The sequence below is a fragment of the Lontra canadensis genome, unplaced genomic scaffold, assembly GCF_010015895.1.
Source record: "Lontra canadensis isolate GAN:19392208 unplaced genomic scaffold, GSC_riverotter_1.0 scaffold29, whole genome shotgun sequence".
Taxonomy (NCBI): domain Eukaryota; kingdom Metazoa; phylum Chordata; class Mammalia; order Carnivora; family Mustelidae; genus Lontra; species Lontra canadensis.
The window spans coordinates 12,507,570-12,520,710 of NW_022631023.1; the positions used below are offsets into that span (position 1 = coordinate 12,507,570).

General features: G+C 47.6%; 1 protein-coding gene across 3 annotated transcripts in view; it reads right to left on the minus strand.

Annotated features, from left to right (window-relative positions):
• The window catches only part of HUNK (hormonally up-regulated Neu-associated kinase), a 95,647-nt gene that overhangs the window by 68,958 nt on the left and 13,548 nt on the right, over positions 1 to 13,141 (minus strand). The window contains exon 1 of one of the 3 annotated variants that reach the window (XM_032865439.1): positions 5,762 to 5,801. The exons of 1 other annotated variant lie outside the window; for it this stretch is intronic. In XM_032865439.1, coding sequence (XP_032721330.1) covers positions 5,762 to 5,767 — 6 coding nt within the window. In that variant the 5' untranslated portion in view covers positions 5,768 to 5,801. Of the gene's footprint in view, positions 1 to 5,359; positions 5,414 to 5,761; positions 5,802 to 13,141 lie in introns of those variants that run through there. One more of the 3 variants, XM_032865438.1, reaches the window with a different exon arrangement.

The following is a 13,141-nucleotide window of genomic DNA, read 5'->3' on the forward strand; positions in this document are numbered from 1 at the left end:
TGTGGAGAAAAAGGAACCTTTCTGCAGTGTTGGTGGGATTGCAAACTGGTAGCAGCCACAATAGGAAGCAGTTTGGAGGGGCCTCAAAAAGTTAAAAATAGAGCTATCCTTTGATCCAGTAATTCCACTACTGAGTGTTTATCCAAAGAATGCAAAAACACTAATTCAAAAGGATATATGCACCCCTATGTTACTGTAGTATTATTTTACAATAGCCAAATTATGGAAGCAGCCCAAGTATCCCTCAACAGATGAACAGATAGGATAAAGAAAACATGGTGTATACATACACAATGGAATATTACTCAGCCATAAAAAAAGAATGAAATCTTGCCATCTGCAAAGACATGGATGGATGCAGAGGGTATAATGCAAAGTGAAATGAATCAGTCAGTGAAAGACAAATACCTTATGATTCCATATGTGGAATTTAAGAAAAAAAAAACAAATAAAGGATAAAAGCGATAAACCAAAAAAAAACAGACTTTACACTGTAGAGAACACACTGATCCTGGCCATTATTGTGAGGGGCTGTTAATGAGATAGGTTACATTTTTTTTTCATACTTTGCAACGTCTGACATGTATATGTTACACTTCAAGCACATGTGAACTTGGACAGGTACGTTTCCAGGTTCAATAGCCACAGGCGGCAAGTGGCCGGGGTGTTGGAGAGCACTGTCCAGGCTTGATGGCTCTGGCCAAATCACTTACCCCCTGAGCCCCAGGACACAGCGCCCTACCTTCCTGAGACAGAGCACTCAACAGAAAAGTCTGAATGAATGAATGAATGAATGAATGTGTAAAGAAACACTCCACAGTCTCATCTCATCTATAAGCTCTGTAGATTACCCACCCCACAAATTTGTAGTGAGGCTGAAATCACACCTTTTATTTATTTTTTATTTAAATTCAATTAGCCGACATATTACGCAACCAATAAATTACTGAACTACATCATTAGTTTCAGACGTAGTTCAATAATTTATCATTTGCGTGTAACACCCAGCGCTCATTACATCACGTGTCCTCCTTAACGCCCATCCCCCAGTTGTCCCATCCCCCCGCCGACCTCCCCTCCAGCAACCCTCAGTTTTGTTTCCTACAGTTCAAAGTCTCTCCTGCTTTGTGTCCCTCTCTATTACCTCACATCGTTTAGGACAAAACCCAGGAAAGAGGCCCAGCACTCAGAAATCCTGGACCAAAAGAAAACCTAACCCCAATAAACCTCAGATTGCTCATCTGAGGGGGCAATAACAGCGGCCAAGGTACATCGCGCCAAGAGCTGGGTACACAATAATCATTCATTAGCTGTAGTTACAACTGAGCAAACACAGCAACCACACAGTGCGATAGGATATGATTGATCTCTGCAGATAGCGCTCATGGGGGAGAAAACGAAAGTCAGGAGTGCTCTGGGAGAGGGGTTTGTGTCATGGAAACCTGGAGGGCTGGGCTCCTCCAGGTGCAAAAGCTCTGCACAAAGTGGGGAAGGGCAAAGGCCCATCGGGGGGCAGGGGGGTGCTCCAGGAAAGGGGAGTCGAAATAATAGTTGTACATTAACCGAGCACAGGAACACTTATGAGCCCTCCCATCTCTAGCCCCCGGGCCTGCTGGTGACCCTTTCCCATGAAGTCCTCCACAGACGTCTGCGGATGGCTTCCCCACGCCACGTGCGTGCCCAGCTTCCTTCCCCTTCTGCTTAAATCACATGCTGAATGTCAGGGCCAGCCCTAGTGCCTGTGTTCATCAGGAAGAGAAAGCCAGGTCTTTTTTCCACTCGGCTCTGATTTATACATGTACATTTATGGTGTCAGTCTGGATAAAAGCGGAATTTGTGTTCCTGCAATGACACCATAAATCCTGCTGGCCTCTGTTCCACTCACCGGGAATATTGAACGCTCGCCTTCCACCGACAGCAGATAATGGCTCTTAGCAAGGGCAAGGAATTCACAAGCAGATAACAAGGAAACTCGGTGGGAGGTGTGTGCGTGTTCGCACGCATGTGTGCACAGGATGGGGACTGCGGGGAGAAGGCCTGGCTGAAACCCGAACCCCCCCCAAGGGCTTGACTCTTGTTTCCTTCTTTAAATACAGCTCGTTCTTTCCGTCGTTTTAATAAATCTCCCCCAGTGTGTTCGTTTGCAGAGGCTGCTATAGTATAACTGCTTAAATGCAACTGAAATTTGTTTTCTTATAGTCCTGGAGGCCAGAAGTCTGAGACGCAAGTGTCAGCAGGGTTGGCTCCTCAGCCGACAGATGGCTGCCTTCTACCTGCGTCTTCACATGTCTTCCCTCCGCGCCTGGCGTGTCCTCATCTCCTCGCTTAAGGACGCCAGTCAGACTGGATGAGGGCTCACCCTAATGACCTCGTTCAAAAGTAATTACCTCTTGGGGTGCCTGGGTGGCTCAGTGGCTTAGAGCCTCTGCCTTCGGCTCAGGTCATGATCCCAGGGTCCTGGGATCGAGCCCCGCATCGGGCTCTCTGCTCAGCAGGGAGCCTGCTTCCTCCTCTCTCTCTGCCTGCCTCTCTGCCTACTTGTGATCTCTGTCTGTCCAATAAATAAATAAATCTTAAAAAAAAAAAAAGTAATTACCTCTTTAAAGATCCAAATCCAAATATAGTCACAATCTGCACTACTGGGGGTTAGGACTTCAACGTGTGAATTCTGTGGGGGAGACAACTCAGCCTGTAACCCCCACCAAGACGTCTCACAAATGGGAGTATTAAGAAAGGAAGCAACCAATGAGCCCAAAGGAGACTCACCAACACTCGCAAGGGGGAGGTACTGTGAGCTGAGGAAACTCCATTCCAGTCATCACAGCGCTTGATTTCTTTTTATCTCTGTCACCTGTTTTCCCTGCTTGTGAGTTTCAAAATACTTACTATTCTAGGTTATTCACTTTTCTTTTTTTTTTTTTTAAGATTTCATGTATTTACCTGAGAGAGAGAGAATGAGAGAGAGAGTGATAGAGAGCATGAGAAGGGGGAGGTCCGAGGGAGAAGCAGACTCCCTACCGAGCAGGCAGCCTGATGCGGGACTCGATCCCAAGACTCCAAGATCATGACCTGAGCCAAAGGCAGTCACTTAACCAGCGGAGCCACCCAGGCACCCAGTTATTAAATTTACTACAAATGAGCATAGCTTTTAGGTCTTTGGACATCTACTTCCTGCTTCTCTTTGGAAAAGGAGGCCGCCATCTTTTTATTTGCATGTGTTGTGGTGGATTTTCTTCCTTTTCTTCTCCTTTCTTTTTTGGCTGCTTTTAGTGATACATGAAGTCAGGAAGTTTAGGAAACGTCAGATAGATATGCTTTCTACTCTCTACCATTTGTCCATTTAAGGTTCAGCAAAAAAAAAAAAAAGTAATCAGAGACAGAAAGGGGCAGCAAAAGTAGAACCAAAAAGATTTCCTAAAGAAGATCCCTGTCAGAAATCTGCCAGAATTTCAATCTTTGACCATTTAAAACAAACAAACAAAAACCAAACAAAACAACAAAAAAAAAAACCCAGTTCTTTGTAGCAAATAGTCACGACCTGAATACTCAGGTAGAGAGCCGTGATTACTTGCTTAGCTTACAGGAATGGGAGGAACTCGAGATGGTTCTAGGAAGAAACAGAACTGGTTTTTGGCTCCATCTTCCTTAAAGAGGTCTTTAAGCCTCTTGTAGTGACTGCAAGTTATCAACTGGGAAGGTCACACCTATGCCCAATGGGGCTGTACTTTCTGTTGCTATTGTTGAATTTCCTTAAATGTCAGTGTGTTTCAGAAAGAGTTCACTTAAAACCTTTCTCTTATTTTCTCTAAAACCCCTCATTTGTGAAAGTGCACCTTTTTCTCAGCCAATCCCTCTGAAAATGTGACCATTTAAGAAAGGACTGGGAGTTCCATTTTGTTTCCATTAACGAGAGGGGCTTAACTATATTTAGCAGAGGTTTTGGGGACTTGCCTGGGGTGACACAGTGTGGCAATTCCCTGACTGGCACAATCACTCTGATTCTACACAGGACATCAATGTTCAGAATCCTTGTAAGATGTAGACATTTTATTCATCATTTAGTCAAGTGCCTGCTATAAAAGGTTATTTTTTTGGCAAGAATAAGTTAATCTGTTCGGCCAAGAATGAAAATTATTTTCAATTTAACACTATTTTCAGTACCTCCCAAGCATTTTTTTCCTATTCCAATGGCAAAAAAAAGTAACTAATGAAGCAATATTAAATATACACGTACAGCAACATGAATATTTATATAGTCAAGTCCAAAAAGAGAATCATTTCAAGAGAGCAATCATTGACTTCAAAGGGATGTTTCCCACTTAAAAGTCTGTGATCACTAACTCTGAAAATACATTTTAAATTCCGAGGTGCCTTTTTAAAATTTTTCCCTGACGCGTTCCTAGGACTGGGGCTATGATTCTCGGTTTGTGATATCCTGTGCTTGGGTCCCTACTGCGAATTTGGGTCAAGTGCCATTTATCTACTTCTTCCATCAAAATTAATAGAGCTTTGTTATGTCAAAATCAGGCTGGGAAGATGTTAATAGTGTCTTTTATAGGAGACAAGACAGACTGGTTGGAAAGCTCGCCTCTCCCCCTCCATCAAAAAAAGAAAACAAGCAAACAAAAAGCTAGACATTTTGATCTGCTACCATAGCTTTGTAGAGTAGATCAGTAGTGATAATCTCATTATATTGAACACATTTTTCTCATCACATCAAGAAAAGATTAATAGCGGAATAGTATTAAAAATTCATGTTGTAATTAGGCCTGGGTCTCCACGGTCCAGATCAATCTAACGATCAAGGCAGACAACTGTCTGAAACTTAAGCTACAGAAATAATCAAGCGACTGGGGATCCATTTAGTGATCCAAATTACATAGTTTAGTTACCTATAAGCATAAAATTAATGAGCTATTTGGACAACTGCCATTTCTCTGTCAACTGCTTAGTGGGAAAACAAAAAGGCACATGTATGGGCCACCGTCCCCAAGCCACATAAATCTCAGCTGGGGACTAGTCCCACTTAGCAAGCACTCGACAAGCAAGACTCTGCAAGACCCACAGCCTTATGGAGAAGATCCTCTCGTTCTCCCTTTTTACAGAAGGGCAAGCTCTTGGTTTACGCAGATTCAGAAATGGACGTCTCCCTGCTGGGCTGTGGTACAGCCTGGATTGGACTCCCAACCCACGGCAAAGCTGCTTCTCGTCGTGTAGATGGGACCATGGGATCGGGGTTGGGGACCAAGCTGAGCTACCCAGGCTGATTCATGTAAACGGCTCCACCAAGAAAAACAAAAACGTATCCTCCTATCAACATGGATCACTATAAAAGCATAATTCCCAAATCTCTACATACTTCCACTGCCTCGTGAGACCTGCTTGGCATCAAGGGCATAGTTCAACCACCCCGATCATCAGAACTTGGTGAACAGAGGAAGAAACGGCCTCGGTGGGAGAGTGTAAACAGAGAAGAGTGAGTTACAAGTTTAAGCATTAGTTAAACACAGATGTGACTCATGTTAGGTCCTTATCTCTGAGCTCTCAAAAGCTCTCCCTGGAAGGTCCTACTGGTCCCCCTTGACCAGGAGAGCAGGCCTGACCCCTGCCTGCCTCCCCAGACCGGGCTGGTCACTCTTGCCGGCAAGCCTGATGCCCCCATGGGGCACAACAGCTGGGACCCCACCCACAGCAGACCCAGGATGGCTCTCCCAGGGACAGGAGGGCAACAGTGTGGACAGAATGGTCACCCCCTTCTCACGTCCATCTTCTCTGAAGAAACATCTCCCTGACGTGGCAAGCTTCAGCACCTCACCCAAGTCCAACAGGCTCCAGGCTCACAAGAGACCTGCTGCTGGGTACTTAAGGACTGAGTTGCGTCCCATCACCCCCACCCCCGCCTGCCAAAATTTCATGTTGAAGTCCCAACCCCCCAGTACCTCAGAATGTGGCCTTCTTTGGAAATAGAGTTGTTGCAGATGAAATCAGGTAAAATGAGGTCATGGGGGGAGGGGCAATCCAATATGGCTGGTGTCCTTAAAGTGGGGAAATGGAGACACAGAGACACACAGGCAGGGAGAAGATGGAGGTCACAGGGATGTTGCCACAAATCAAGGAGCTACTGGAAGCTGGGAGAGATGCACCTTGATCACAGACTTCTGACCTCCAGGGCTGCGTGAGAAGACGTCTCTGTTGTTCTAGGCCACCAGGGCTGTGGTCCTTAGTTAATGGCAGCCCCAGGACACAAACACAGGACTCTGAGGTTACCTGGATCCCCTCCATTCTGACACCCAGGAAATTCTTCCCAGCCGCTCTGCATCCAATCCATCAGAAAGTTAAACATAAACCACAATCAACTGGCAGCTGACTTTGGATAAAGGCTGATTTCCACAGTACTGATTAACTTAAGTGTCACGCAGGCCTCGACAGAGGGATGTTGTCCAGAGGAAACCTCTGGACCGTGACCAAGCCTTAGAAATGCAGCCAGAACTTCCACAGGAAGACAGACCTCTGTTCTGCGGAGAGGCCCAAGGACCACCCCGTGGGAAGCCTCAGGCCAGGCACCGATGAGACCGTTTCCTTTCTCTGCCTCAAACCTGATTCTACCTCAATAATCGGACAAATTGGCAAGGAAGCAAAGGGCCGCTCACTTAATGTCCACAACGCACAGGGAACAGCGGAGGGGACATGGGCAGGTGAGACAGAGACAAGGCGGCAGGCTGGGCACAGCGGGGCCGGCCCTTGGAAGAAGGGGGCATCTCGGTGGTCTTTAAGGGCAGGCGGGCAGGAGGGGACCGGCGGGACCCCAAGAGGGACACTCAGAGGACAGAGAACCTTTGCCAGGACCAACACGAGTGGGGGTGGACCAGAAACGAGAACACTGACCAAGGACTGAACAGAGAGCCCTGAGCGCAGGCACCGGAAGGGGGAATACACTGTGTAGTAAGGGAACCAACCAGTCCAGGGTTTGGGCTTTTTTTTTTTTTTTTAAAGCAGGCTACAGCATGATTAGAGTCATTTCAAAGTGGTTAAGATGGATTATGGCCACAAGCAACTGGAGATGCAGGGGATTAACAAGGACTCAACCTGAACGTGGCCCGGGGACGGGTCAGCAGGAGGTGACATCGAACAGCAATGTGGACCTAGAGCTCACGGGAGCCGCGAAGGCCCCGAGAGGGGCTGAGGAGGACGGAGGACACGAGCCGGTGCTAAGGCCGGACAGGAGCAGCAGGGGAGCACGGAGAGATGCGGAGGCACTGGGCTTGGTGGCTGCAGAGAATTAGGTTTGCAATGTACTAGGGGTCGAATTAGGTCCCTGCAAAAAGACACGTGAACGTCGAAAGTCTCTGTCCTTCCCAACGGGACCTGATTTGGAACCGGGCTCAATGCTGGTGTCATTAGTTCCAGCAAGGTGAGGTCAGATGGGAAAGGTCCCTGATCCAACGAGGCCAGTGTCCTTAAACGAAGAGACACGAGGAGAAGGCCTTGGCAAGGTGGAGGGAGCCTGAGTGAGGCTGTCGCAAGCAAAGGGACACCCATGGACTACTGGCAAATCACCAGAAGCTGGGACAGGGGCGAGGAACGGTCCCCCACAGGTTTGGGGGAAGTGGGGCCCATTCGGACCTCTAGCCTCCAGAGCTGGGAGACCAGGAATTTCTATTGTTCTAAACCACCTGGTTCGTGGTGCTGTGTTACAGTGAGGCCAGGAAAACAACAGAGAGGGTGAGAACAGAAGATCTAAGTAAGGTTGGCTCACCAGGAAATCTCTGTCAGCCTTAAAATCACTTCCCCCATAGCATCGGTGCGGGAAAAGCTTCTCGGCTCATGCTCCTGTACCTATAGAGAGCAGGGGGAGGGGCGTGATAACTTCAGAGCGATTTAGCATCATTAAAGCTGTCTCCGCTATAGCATACATTATAACTGTGCGCAACACGAAGCCATAAAGGAGAGTCAGTTCACAAATGGTGTCCCCACGGGACCCCTGACCAACTAACAAGCCACACCGGCTGAACGCTGCGTGGATATTAAGGGATCTGCTTTCAAACCAGCCTCTTTCAGGAGCGGCCGATGCCACCCTTGCTCTCCGCCCTCCCAAGTTCACTGCTGCACACCAAGCTAGTCTCACAATCGCCCTCTCTTCTCACTTCTGGAAACCTCCATCCCACCCCACAGCAAAGTCCGATGCTCGACTTCTCCGTGAGGGTGACTAACACAGGCCTCGAGAGTCCCGAAGAAAAGAGAGCTCACAAAACTCATGTTCAACACACCTGCCTTTGCCCTAATAACACCAAGTACTGTAATAACCACAAAACATAAAATGAGGTGCCCAGTGGGGATTCACCGCAGTCAGGCAGGCAAACAATAACGCTAAGAAATACTGCCCTGTGTTGCTCACCTCTTTGCCTTTCCATGGAAGCAACACTGGTCCCCCATGTCTCTCTCTACCCAAGTGCACTGTCACTCTGGGATGAGCCCCAAGCACCCCTAGCAAGTTCAGTGTCTCAGAAAGCTAGAAGATGGGGAGTGGAGGCGATGACGCCCCATGGAAGGTGCGAGAAGCACTGTCCACCCAACACCCAGGGAACCCCAACCCCTGGGGCAGTGGACCTTTTGGTCCCAACCACTCCACCTCCTTCACTGTCCCCTTGACTTTGCCCGTCTCTTGCTCTTTGTTTGGAGGGTCCCAAGGCAATTCGGGGCTAGTGAATGAATAAGACAGGGTAAGGAGAGAAAGCCTAGCAGGCAGTTATGGACTGAATTGTGTCTCCCCCAAACACACTGAAGTCCTAACCTCCCACACCTGTGGATACGTGACCTCATTTGGAACGAGGGTCTGTGCAGATGGCGAAGTTCAGAGGAGAGGAGGTCATTAGGGTGGGCCCTAACCCAGTATGACTGTGTCCTTATAAAAAGGGGACATTTGGACACAGACAGGCACACACACAGAGGGAATATGCAGAGAAAATGCCTTCTATGAGCCAAGAGATACCTGAGACTACCAGAGGCCAGAGAAAGACCTAGAACAGATTCTCCCTCACAGCCCTCAGAGGGAACAGAACCTGTGGCAGCTTGATTTTTACTTCCAGCCTTCAGAACCAAATACATTGGTTTGTTTGAGACACACACACACACAGAGAGAGAGAGAGAGAGGGAGAGAATTCCAAGCATCAGAGGATGCTTCATGCCCAGTTTGGAGCCACTGAGCACGGTGCCTCCTGATTGCCCTCTCCGTCTTCCCTGCTGCTTCTGTCCAGTCTTAGCAGTGATTCGTGTCCTCCATCTTCCCCAGCCCCCCTCGTGTCATTTGTGTTCCTGTGAGCTCTACCTCCACGCAGTCTGTCTCCCTCCCTCTGCCCCTCCCCTGTGCTCTCTCACTCTCCGAGAGAAAAAAAAGAAAAAAAGAAAGAAATTCCTTTAGAAATTTAAAACACTTTAGTCTTCTGAAGGCTACAGAAAGTAAATATATCAGGAAAATAGAAATACTGTTGGCACTGAGTTCACAAACTTTTCAGGGGGTTGGTTAGCTGGTTGGTTGGTTGGTTGGTTGACTGACTGACTGAACTATTCCCACACGGAATCAGACAGCACATGGCATCACTCAACAAAAACAAACCCAGAGTTCAATCAGCAATATTAACTTCCTTACTGAGGGAGGAGATTGTTTCCAGGCATTATCCTACGTGGATCCAACACCATTGACTAGAGTGAAGCAGCCCAGTGTAATTCCTTAGGCTGGCCCTGGTGCTCGGGACCCCCAGCAAATAGGGGTAGATAATCACTGTGTTTGTTTGCTGGGGCCTCCGTGACAAAATGTTGCAGATTGGGGGCTTAAACAACAGCACTTATGTTCTCACAGCCGTGGAGGCTGGAAGTCCAAGAGTGAGGGGTCGGCAGGGCTGGCTTCTTCTGAGGTCGCTCTCCTTGTCTTGGGGATGGCCGCCCTCTCCCTGTGTCCTCACATGGTCTTCCCTCTGTGTGTGTGTCTGTGTCCTAATCTCATCTTCTTAGATTGACACCAGTCAAATTGACCTTATTTTACCATAATCACCTCTTTCAAGGCCCCATCTCCAAATATAGTCACATTCTGAGTAACCAGGGGTGAGGACTCCAATGTAGGAATTTGGGGGGACCCCACTCAGCCTCAACAAACACCTACACAGACGCGAGACGTGAGCCTCCACGTGAGGATTCTCGGGCCAACGGCAGCCTGACAAGCCCCACAAAACACCAGGCACCAGCTCACGAGCCCTTCCGGACACAGAAGCCACGCTGAGCCGCCATATTTAAAAGGCTGCTTCTGCCCGGGCACCAGTGAGGCATGGCCCACCCAGCTGTCCGTGATAAATCAGAAGTCACTTTCCTAATGCTGAAATTTTCCTCGGTCACACCAAGATGGATGAGCCTCTCAGATTACACACAGAGAAACCCAAAACCATCATGATCCTTTCCAGGGAGGGGAAAAAAAAACAAAAACAAAAACACCGCTTTTCAAAGACCCTTGCTTTTGACTCTCTCCACTTGCAAGCAACGGTCACCGACCCTTTATTAAACTGTCACACTATTTACCCATCCAAGGAAGGAACTGTGCAGAGGGGACTGATGAATGATCAGCACACTGGGGGGATTTTTCTCTTGGAGCTCACAGAGCAGGGGCTCCCAGGCCCCAGCCGAGCAGCTGCTGTAGCTCTTGACACACAGGAAGTCTCAGCCCCGGGCTCCTCCATCAGGTTGAATGATGACTCCGGAGACAGACGGGGTCACAGGGCTTGAGGCTCCAGGAAGGGCATTTCCCCCAAGATCTTAACTGTTACATTTGCTGGAGTATGTCTTATGTCTCCTGGGCAGTGAGTGACTCAAACAGACCTGAATTTGTTTCTCATCTTGCTTATCTTTCTCTTCTCCGGCAAAGCAATGAAGTGGGCTTCTCCAGACGGGCACCAGGACTGAGTCTGCAGTTTTACTTAAGATCTTCTAAAACCCCCGAGGACACTTACTCTGTCACTCTTTAAGGAAAAATTCTCACCATAAGGCTGTAAATTCTGTTTGGGGTTCACAGCTCGATTCCCACTCTGGATCTAGTGTTCTTTGAGGGCAGATCTGATTCTTGTGCCTTTCACAGAGCACTCGGTGCCTTTCACAAAAACACCCAAACAGGGGCTCCTGGGTGGCTCAGTGGGTTAAGCCTCTGCCTTCAGCTCAGGTTATGATCTCAGGGTCCTGGGATCGAGCCCCGCCTCGGGCTTTCTGCTCAGCAGAGAGTGTGCTTCCCCCTCTCTCTCTGCCTGCCTCTCTGCCTACCTGTGATCTCTCTGTCAAATGAATAAAATCTTTAAAAAAAGATTTAAAAACACCTAAACACAAAACCACAAACACGGAGGGGGCCATTTGGGACAGAAACCCAGCCTTGCTTGGCTTGCCATCCTGTATGCTCTAATGTATATATAAATTTTCCCCCCTGAAATGCTCTGATCACCAAATCAGGCATCATGGAGCCACAGCCACTTAGAGGAAGCTCCTTTTTCCAACTGGTCTACCCAGAGGGATGCCTTTCTAAACGGTCTGCCTAGTCATACCTTTTTCTAATTCACACAAAAGCCCACACTGGTTCCCAGCAGCTCTGCATAAAGAAGGCAATCAATAAATGTTTTAATGAAAAGACACATGATCATCTCCAATGACCAAGTAAAGATAACGCTTTAAAAAAAAAAAAAGGATTTTATTTATTTGAGAGAGAGCACACGAGAAAGCTCGAGTAGGCTGAGTGCAGAAGGAGAGGGAGAGGAAGGATCTTAAGCAGACTCCATACCCAGCACAGAACCCCACATGGGGCTCGATCTCCTGACTCCCAGATCAGGACCTGAGCCCAAATCAAGAGTTGGTTGCTCAACCGACTGAGCCCCCCAGGCACCCCAAGATAATGCTTTTTTCATTTTCTTAAAGATGTATTTATTTATTTGAGAGTGAGCATGCGTGCAAGTTGGGGGAGGGGCAGAGGGAGAGGGAAAGAGAGAATCTCAAGCAGATTCCCCCACTAAGTGCAGAGCCTGACATGGGGCTCGATCCTAGGACCCTGAGATCATGATCTGAGCCAAAAACCAACAGTGGCGTGCTCAAACAACTCAGTCACTGGGTGTCCCGAGATAACGCTTTTTAAAAAAAAAACTGGTTACAACTGGAAAACTTCTCCAGCAGTGACCATTCTGACCTCACAGTACACCTAGCAAATGGCTTTAGAATTAGGAAATCTATCTTAAAAAGGACGTTCTGAAAGTGGGAAGGGTTTTCCATGGGTGTAGAGGGAATGATTTCAAAAAGCAAGAAGTCATCAGCTTTTTTCTGTTTTCCTCTCCCTTCCCCTAAGCCTTACATGACCTTCTCTTCCACAACAAAGAGATCTCAGACATGCTTTCTTCAAAATCTGACATTTAATACTTAAACTCCAAAATTAGCCCTAATTCAAGAAGTATTCCTGTCCCAAAGGCAGCAGGAAACAATTGATAGTCTATTCGCACATCCTGGGACCAAACTGGCAGCCAAATGTGGCTGAAAAGGTACATGCATAAAGGAGCCTTTGGGTTGGGGGAAGTTTGGGAGACACTGTAAGAGCCGGAAACACAGAAATTTTGGCGATAACAGTCCAAGACAAAATCCTCATCCCAGTCCTGGAATCTAAAGAGGTCTTAGATCACAGCAGAAATAACGGGGACTTCTAGCAGACAGCCAGTGGGCAAACGTAGCATGGTATCTTCAAAACCACAAATGTAGAAGAAATCATAACCCCTAAAGACAGTAACATGTTTTGTTGAGTGTTGAGTACAGAGTTGGCTACCAAACCAAAACATCGGGAATTAAGTTGTCCAATAAATTTTTCCACACCATACCGATCTGGTAACTCGGTGGGGATCTACCATTAGATTTCCTCTTTCTTTCATCGTTAAAATAACTTCCTACTGTTAAAGGCTGCTCTGTCCCGAGAAGGTGACCAGAAAGTAAGGCCAGTAAAGATTCAACGATCATACCTTCCTAGCACTCTGTCACCAATTTAAGAAAGGTAAGGGATCCAGTAATACTCACAAAGTGCTGGAAGTTAAAACCAATCAGCAGAGAAGCCATCAATAGTACCAAGCTGTGAGGCAGAGAG